This window comes from Austrofundulus limnaeus, unplaced genomic scaffold (genome assembly GCF_001266775.1).
Source record: "Austrofundulus limnaeus strain Quisiro unplaced genomic scaffold, Austrofundulus_limnaeus-1.0 Scaffold43, whole genome shotgun sequence".
NCBI lineage: Eukaryota > Metazoa > Chordata > Actinopteri > Cyprinodontiformes > Rivulidae > Austrofundulus > Austrofundulus limnaeus.
Window position 1 is genome coordinate 38,948 of NW_013952445.1, and position 9,321 is coordinate 48,268.

Genomic DNA, 9,321 nt, shown 5'->3' on the forward strand with positions numbered 1-9,321 from the left:
ATATAGGGATATATCGTATCGTGACCTCTCTGTTATAATATGTATCGTATCGGCAAATTCTTGCCAATACACAGCCCTAATCTTAGTACTGGCAATCTAAAAGCTTCAGGTTTAAAGTAATTCAGCTTGTATAAGTCTGCATGGATTTGCTTTAACGTGCCATGGAGGTTCAAATTGATCAAATAAAATATTCTCCTGGTTTATTTCCAAAACCTGATGTCCAAAACAAGATGGATGGTTCTACACATAATCAAAAAGTTACATAGATTTCTGGTGCAAGAAAGAAAAAAAATGTTGTCTGGGAGTTTTCTGTTACTGTGGGAAAACAAAGATTGTGTGGATTTTAGCTTTTACATCTAGTTTCGGGTTGATAAGGCCAAGTTCACTCAGGTTGTAAAGGTGTGGCTCACATTATGAGCAGCTGTATTTGGATGCAGTTTGTTGCTTTAAATAAAAAATGTTTCCCACTTCACTGTAAAACAATGCCCACCTTATACAAAAGGCAAATTAAAAGAATATAACTAAAGATGAAATCTTTTTTTATACTTTTTTTTGTCAAAGATTGCAAGTTTGTGGGTTCTAGATGACATCAAGTGCAACATGATCGTAAAAAGAAAACTACAGTAAAATTGATGGCTGTTTTTTACTGATCATACAATCTGACCAGATATTATCAGTTTTATTTGTCACATGCAGTTGCAACAGCCTTCAACTTCTATTCTCAAAACATTATTGATTTAGTTTGAAAAGGTTTAAATTTGTAATTAGGTTGCCTTTATAGGGTATTCACATAAGAAAGGTGCTTTTGTTTTGACAGGAAAAACACTGAAATACAGYATTGCAATTCAAGCTGTATATAAAATGTAAATTATATTAAAAAAAGAAATTCTCACTTCATTTGGGGTATAGAGTGTAAAGCAGTGAACAATAATGTGCAACTGTTTGATTTACTTGTGGGAAAACTCTAAAAGCCTCAAGGAAGATACATTATTTGTCTCTACTTGTCTAAAAACACAACAACAAGAAAAAGATATAATCCTGAGTTTCGTCATCTCCAGTAGTTCTCAAACAGGTTGAGCTGGAAGTACTTTCTCACAGAGAGAATCTAAAGGTATTAGCCCTAAAAATATATGTAAAAATGCCCGTATACAGAAACCACATCCTCTGTTTTACCTCAGTGCTTTACTGCTGTGCATTACAGGCCCTTGATTGTCCTGTCGAGCTTCTGTTTTGGTTTAAGAGGTTACGTACTCAACAGTTTTCCTCTTTTCTGTACGTATGCAAAACAGATGGTCTCTTGAAGTAATTGCACATTGTTCACCACCAGCATAATGTGAATTGAGAAGCTCTAAAGAATCCACAGATCCCCCGTCTTAAACTCCTTTGTTGCGTCTCTGTTACTCAACTTATTAGGGGTAATTAAAGCTGAGAGTATCACATTTTAAATGCTCCATGTTTCAATAAATGCCCACCCTTTGTGTAGCTTGGCTTGAGAGGAATGTAATTATCATGAATATGAGTTAGGAACAAGCTGCTGTGAGATTAGTAAGGAGCAAGAATGTGACCTTTCGGAGGTTTGACCCCAGAAAAGATAAACAGGATGGTATGTCACTAAATAAACTCCCCGGTTTTTCCTGTAGTGACCTTCCACCTGAAACAGTCGGYGGTTAAATCTGGACAAAAGCTTGTGGGTTTAGTCAAGTAAAAGCCCCTTTTGTGGACTTGGATTGTTTATTGTATCAAAAAAAATATTTTTTTTAGTTATCCATGCTGTAAAGCGTCAAATCTCTTTGAAACCCAAAGTTAACCTGAAAAATAGCTGCTGTTATGTATGTTGCTAATATTCACACCACCTGTCTTCACATTGTTTTCCTCATTAGCAGCCTGGCTGCAAGTCACAACTTGCTAGTTCAAATGAAACCTGATTTWGTTGTGTTGACATTTTATGGAGTTTGGCCGTTCATATCAAGCTGCTTCATGTCTCAACGTTTGAGTAAAGCTGCCACCGACTTTCCAAAACCTGATATGAGGCACAAGRACGGCCCCTGCTAGACCCACTGCCATGGTAACTGTGCACTCTGTGGTGAACTTTAGAGCAGAACACACAGAGCTGATTGTGTCTGACCTTAAAAAGAGGACAAACTTTTTGACTTTGTACAACTATCAGTGCAGCAGGCGAGCTGAAAGTGCTCATTCAGTAGAAGAAAAACATTCACGAGTGACTTTGTTGTAAAAGGAAAGTAGAGGACCAAAAAAGTATTTTTTGAGTTTGCTTGAGAGGTTTTAGGTATCATATAGGAGAAAAAATGTATATATATTTAAAAGGATCCCTGATTAGTTGTAACATTAGACTTTATTTGATAAACATATATTTTAACTGTAAAATAAAGACTGTAAAAATACTGTAGGCTGTTTAGTTTTGTAAATTTTTAAATATATATTTTAACACAGATGGAGCCATTTTATTTACACACAAAGCATTCTGGGTAAAGGATGACATGGATAGGTCCTCGGTGTGAGCGAGCTATATCCACCCTGAAGGTTAATCTTGGACAATATCTGATGATTGGCTCTTAAATGAAACCAGAGAGHGTTGACAGAGAGGAGAAGGTAGAAATGACTCAGCCTGGAACTGAAAATATAGATGGAGGACAACAGAGCTGCTTCATGGAAGAAGAACCCCAGCTTAGCCTGTTAGCCTTTGTGCTAGCGCCAACACTATATTGCCTTATATGTATTAGCTTGGTGCTAGCACGACAAATAAGCTAACTGAGGTCCTCCATTCATATTTTCATTTGCAGGCTGAGTCATTTTTGTGTTCCCCTCTCTGTCATGTGGATGGAGGACCTCAGTGACGAGAGGAGAATGTGTAGCGCTGAGCTAATACATATATAAGGTGATAGCATCGGGGCTAACGCTAAAGCTAACAGGCTAAGCTGAGGTTCTTCTTCCATGAAGCAGCTCTGTTGTCCTCCATCCATATTTTCATTCTACCTTCTCCTCACTGTCAACGCTCTCTGGTTTCATTTAAAAGAGTCGATTATCAGATATTTTCCAAGATTAACCTTCAGGGTGGATATAGCTCGCTAGCAGCCTCGCACTGAGGACCTATCCACGTCATCATTTACCCAGAATGCTTTGCGTGTAAATAACATGGCCCCGTCCGTGTAATATATTTTTATACTTTTAGTTTAAAAATTATGAAAACTGAACATCCTACAGTATTTTTACAGTCTTTATTTTACAGTTAAAATATATGTTTATCAAATAAAGTCTAATGTTACAACTAATTGGGGATCACTTTAAGGAAAGTGAACCTGAGTAGGTGATTAAGAAGTCTTTGAACTCAGAATCTTGATTTTGATGGATCTCAGCCTGTCAAAGGAGGAGCTCAGACAGGTGCTTCCACGTTGGGAAACATGAACTGGATTAATCTAATAAATGGACCAGATTTCTGTCCACCCACTTTGCTCAACATAAAGTCTAACAAATACCATTACAACCTCATGCAGGTTGATGTGTTGTGACATAACTAGACTCTTTGTGACGTCAACCAGCATTAGGACTGGTTGGAAGGTCAGCAAGATGGGGCGTTTGTTAGATCTTCTCAAAAATACTGATCTGTTATAGCCAAAAAATCAACCAGTTTGAGTCCAACTCCATGTTTTTGTGTCTGCCCACTATGTTCATCCTCCCTGGTGTGTGTGTTTGTGTGTCATGATGGTGGCTTGTCCTCCATTCTCATGGTAATGGAGCTCCAGAATGAAGTTTTTTGTGCGGTCGCCCCCCTCAAAGCTGTGAAGCTGAACTTCACAATAATAATGGGGCTATCATAGATTGGGTGGTGTTGGAGCTGCTGTTGTGTGTGGAAGGGTGTTGTTGAACTGGTTTGAAGAAATTTCCAATCAGCAGGTGGGTAAAGCCTCCTCTTCATATTTTTTCCCTACTTTGCTGTCTTTTTGTTGGACCAGCACTGCAAACAAGGTTTTTTTTTCCTCTCCAAAGAAATCCTACATCTTTGTTCAGGTTTGCTCAGTTTTAAGCCGTTCAATCTGCCTGATCTGTGTTTTCATTGATACAGTATGTTCCTGTTATTAACCACAATTTTGTTTTTGGTTAAACCCTTGCTGACTCGAACTAATCCATGCGTTGTGACTATGGCTTGAGTCATGCTGAAGTTAGCACAGACTCTGGAGTTGCAGGAGTGGTTTACTTTTACGTCACTTTACAGCACTAATAAGTACAGGACACTCCCTGCTGTGACAGTTCCAGAAACTACTCTGCCGTTCAGACATCAGCAGATATGTTGCAATGATGAAATGTGTGAAACCATATTGGTATTGATCTAAAACAATTAAGGGACAAAATGTCAAGACTCCTGTTCTAAGAAATGGATTGATGTAGTTTACCTGGATTTTTTTTTGCAGAGGAAACTGCAACAAAACTTTTGAGTTGCAAATTCATCCATTTTGCTTAAAATTTATTAGTGGTGTATTTTATTTCTTTATTTTACTCAAAGCTTATTTGGAAATTTGTGTAAATCAATTTATGAAGTTATCTTTTATTTGAATTTATTTTGTATTATTTGTTGCTGTTTCCCAATATTCAGTTACTTAATCTACTCATGAKTCCTCAGTCGCAAATATAACCATTATCCTGTTTTGCTGTCAGTTTATTTGAATTTATGTTTTTGACATTCTTAGTGAATTGATTTAAAGTGATCACCTGTAAGTCATGTACTCTATAGTCTCAGCCTTCCAGCTTCCTTTTTAAAACATTTTTCCTCCTCAGACAGCAAGTGGTTAATAACCTACAAGTGTGTTTGATTACACAATACACACCCAAGAAATACCATGTACTGTAGCATGTAAWGATCTACAAAAGCCACACACAGCACACGCGACTGGATCTATTMAAGCATTCAGTTTGTTTATCTTCTGAAGCTGAAAAAACATCTAATGGTAAACTTGCTTTTGGGTTTCAGTGGAACTATAACTAAAAACTAAAATTAAAACTCAAAATGCTCCAAGAAATGATTGAAAAACCAACATAATCCCAATATTTCTTGCTCGTATTTAAACAGTTGTGTGTGTGAAATTATCTTGATGAACATACAACACCTGTGTGAAAATTCACCAAACAAAGAAGAAGTGGAGTTCTGTCAAAAGTGGGTCAAAATGTGGTCATGAGGCTTCACAGGTCGGCTCTGATAGAAATAGTTGCATATTTAAGCTTGTGAAGTGGAGCATGTGATGGTGTTTTGTGTTGTCTGTAGTAGATCAAACATGGGAATAAACCCATTGGTTCTAATTAGATTCCAAGTCTTTTGTTTCCACTCTGCCCGTATTATGCAGCGTGACTTCTAAAAACCCATTAGTGAACTAGTTTCTCATCGGTAAGGTCATGTGCAACTTGTGWTAGCAGCCGGCAGCGACCCACGTTACCGGCTGATGTGGTTCAAGCAACGAGAAAAGCTCATTGAGTTGAGCTTTAGCCAAGTCACGTGAAGCGATGAGGTCAGGGTGGGAACGAAACCAAACGCTGGTGACCCATGAATCAAACACAAGAATACTGTGAAACTGATGAAAACTTCTGCAAATCACTTTGACGAAGTTGTGACCATTTCCTGCTGGGCAATTCTTTTTAAAGAGGTGGTGTAGTTTGGCACTGTTTACGCCAAACAGGGAGGTTGCTGGCAGTAGAGCAAAAGGGGGTCAGATTTCTGCTTAGGTTTAAACAAGGATGAGCAGCGTTAACTTYGTTAGTCTCTGACAGCATCTGTTCGAGGAAAGGTGATGTCATTGTCATCCATCTCAACACGACACCTCAAGCTGCTCATGCTGAAACTTCATCTCAGACGTCGTAGATCCTTATACTAAAGCACACATCAGTGCTGCTAACTTTTCACCTTTTTATTTWTAATGCCGCCATAAGAAATATGTTTTCATTGAGAGGCGAGACACGAACCAGGAGACAACTTAAAATTTAGACTTGAACATTTAACTGCAAAGAATAAATCCATACAAACACCACAACACAGACCTTTATTCAGTCTAAGCATTTTGGTATCAAATCAAAACAATCCACACATTTTATCCATTATCTTCCAAGTCTGGCCACACCTCAGGCAAGACGTCACATTGAGTGGAAGGATCTTCTCTAACATATGACCAGACCAATTACAACAGTCTATTACAACAATGAGAAAYAATTAAATGTTGGTCTGTTGTRTGGTGATAAGGCGCTTCTTAACTAATCTTGTCCTTTTAAAAGTACWCTCTGTTTTAAGATGACCCATTCCATAGTGAACATTAATTAATCAGTTTAATCAAAGCACACCAAGATACAGTATGTAAAATTGCARTTAGATTATCAAAAACAGCCTAGATCTCTCAATAAAAGCAGGAATGTGTCGTGCATTTAAAAACAATCAGTTAAACAGAATCAATTCTTCTTCATCGCCTCAACATATCACAGATAATTACCAAAGATGTTCTGGGTATTTTCATTTTACATGTAATTGGCAGCGTTCCCACGGGTCCTTGAAATCCTTGAAAGTTTGTGAATTTGAAAAAATTATTTCAAGGCCCTGGAAAGTTTGTGAAAACAGCCAAAAAGTACACTTGYCATTGAAAGTCCTTAAATGTTTTTTKGGRATTGAAATTCTCTATTCAYTCGACTGATTTTCATCYTCTTTCCAAAAAAATAAATTATATAAAAAAATACTCAGGTTTACRGTAAACTGAGGTCATTGTTTCTGRCTCAACAACTTCTATGTTGTTAAGTTTTTCATTGAATTTACATGATATTAAACCTGTTCATTTGGTAACATTCTGCGGTAGAAGTAGGTAATTGCCATTGCGCGTGGTTCTTTAATTTGAGGAAATTGGTACTGGAAAGTCCTTGAAAGGTCCTTGAATTTGATGTTGACCAAGGTGTGGGAACCTTGAATTGGTCTTCCACTACATTTTTTTTAAGTTACCAAGTTTGTAAAATTTGACATACAAAATCCTAAAGCAGGGGTGTCCAGTCCTGGTCCTCGAGAGCCACTATCCCACATGGTTTACCCACCTGAGCAGGGAAACAAGTAAAACATGCAGGATCGTGGACCTYGAGGACCAGGGTTGGACACCTCAGTTTTAAATTGCTGTACAAAGGTTTATCTATATACCTGTTTACAAATAAGATATTGGAAAAACCTCTTGCCTCTCTCAGTAAAGATGAGTTATTTGGAGCTTTTTAGATTGAAATGCACAAAAATTCAAATGATTGGCATTACTTCTGGGAGATTTTTCTTTCAGCCAGCACTTATTCAAGACCGTTTCAGACATTCAAGAAACCAAAGTCTGTTTTTTCGCAGTAAAACTTGAGTCCAAATGAAATATCCCCTGCAGTCTTGGTAAACAACATGCATAAACTTGAGAAACGATTTTGCTTTTCATCGCTTTCCCGTGCTGTTACCTCTCCTCCCTCTGTTTGCCTCTTAACTGGCTCCTCTTTAAAGTCTGCTCTGGCCCCTGAGAGCCCACATGTCTGTAGTTGCTGTCACAAGCCTTTGTGTCGCCCACAAAGAGCCCGAGTCCCCTCCAGTTTTATCTCCATTTATGAAAGGCAGCGGTGCGTGAACGAGGCTTTCCCTTCAGTCCCAGGCCTCCCCAGAGATCAGCCCTCTGTGAGTGATAGCGGCGGCTGGGATGAGAAGCTGCTTGGATGAGGGTTTAGGGCGGGCCGAGTGGGTGGGCACGAGTRTGTTTGGTTCTAAATGAGTTGAGCTATGGGCTGGGAAGCATTTGCTCTTAAATCTTCCCTYCCTATTATTTGGCTACAAAAAATGTTTTTGTTTTACCAGTTTTATGCAAATGAACAAACCGGTGCAGGTTAAAAAAAGAATAATAATTTTTGACAAARCCATCAGGACTACGCTTCAATGACACAACCTCTTGTTCCAGAGATGAAGCTTCAGTCGTCTCAGCCCAAACCCTTGGAAACCGCCCAGGTCTCAGTGGATCCTCCGCCCCCTGTCGGCGCCGAGGTTCCTGAGCTGAGGATGCTGGAGAAGAGGTCAAAGGTCATCGAGGAGCTGCTGCAGACTGAAGACGATTACATCAGAGACCTGGAAATGTGTGTCGACGAGATCATCGTGCCTCTGCAGGAGAAGCAGGTAACGAGGGAAACCAGGAGGTCTAAAAAAGTGATGCCTTGTGTAAACGTTAGTTCATATATTATTTTAAATATCTGCATKTGTTTATACTTCCTGAGGCTAATCACAAACTTGTTCCTAATATAGAYACAAAAAGTCTGTCTTTAAGTGTTATACAGTATTTTAGGAAAAGTGGAAATATTGACTGTTTTCCTGTTTTATTTATCTTAAGGTGAACGTGGACTTTGAAGGACTCTTTGGAAACATCAGCTCTGTGATCGAGTTGTCTCAGCGGTTATATAGTGAACTTCAGGAGACGGACTCTATAGGTAAAGAGTCATTTTAAAGACCGGTCAAGTCAGGAAGTATCCTGATTATATTTATGTTTCATCTATAAACAAATCTCTTCTTTAAAATTTACTGGAAYAGTAAGTCTTTAAATGCACTTTAACATAATTCAGCCTCACAAGGAGCGTTTGAGGCTCTGATTATATAACATATTATTTTATTTAGTTATTTACTGCAGAATTTACCCCAAAAAAACATTTGTCTTTTATAAACTGATCTTATGTATTTTGCTGCATTTTTTTTTCTAATGATAAAATACATCCCCTTTATCCTTTTTGAACATAACTCAAACTGTAATGCCTTTTTTTTCTTTTATGTCCATTCAGGAACTGTATTTTTGGGCCACAAAGCTGAGCTGGAGGAGGTGTACAAAGTTTACTGTCAGAACCATAACGAGTCCATCTCCCTGCTGGAGGCGTACGAGAAAGACGAAAGCGTTCAGCGACACGTACAGGACTGTCTCGAGAGTCTGAGGTGAGTCAGATACTTTATTTTTACAAATCTGTTGCGTGGTCAGGGTATGAACGAGACAATGTCACATTAAATAATCGACCCAGCTAAAGCTTGGAGTGTGCTCCATCTCAGTTTGTGTGAGGACTTCAGAAATGTGGAGCAATTCAGGAATGTGCCCTGCCTTGTTTCTCCTGTCGAGTTTCACCATCTGTGACGCAGACACTTGGACGGACGCTGCTGCGTTTCAGTGAAATACAGCGGGTAAAATAAGTATTGAACATGTCACCATTTTTCTCAGTAAATATATTACTAGAGGTGCTAATGACATGAAATTTTCACCAGATGTCTTTAACAACCCAAGTGATCCATACATACAAAGA

General features: G+C 38.5%; 1 protein-coding gene across 2 annotated transcripts in view; it reads left to right on the top strand.

Annotated features, from left to right (window-relative positions):
- The window catches only part of dnmbp (dynamin binding protein), a 45,052-nt gene that overhangs the window by 27,929 nt on the left and 7,802 nt on the right, over positions 1–9,321 (top strand). For both annotated transcript variants that reach the window (XM_014007568.1, XM_014007569.1), the window contains 3 exons: positions 7,950–8,161; positions 8,373–8,469; positions 8,815–8,962. In XM_014007568.1, the coding sequence (XP_013863022.1) occupies positions 7,950–8,161; positions 8,373–8,469; positions 8,815–8,962 (457 nt within the window). The remainder of the gene's footprint in view (positions 1–7,949; positions 8,162–8,372; positions 8,470–8,814; positions 8,963–9,321) is intronic.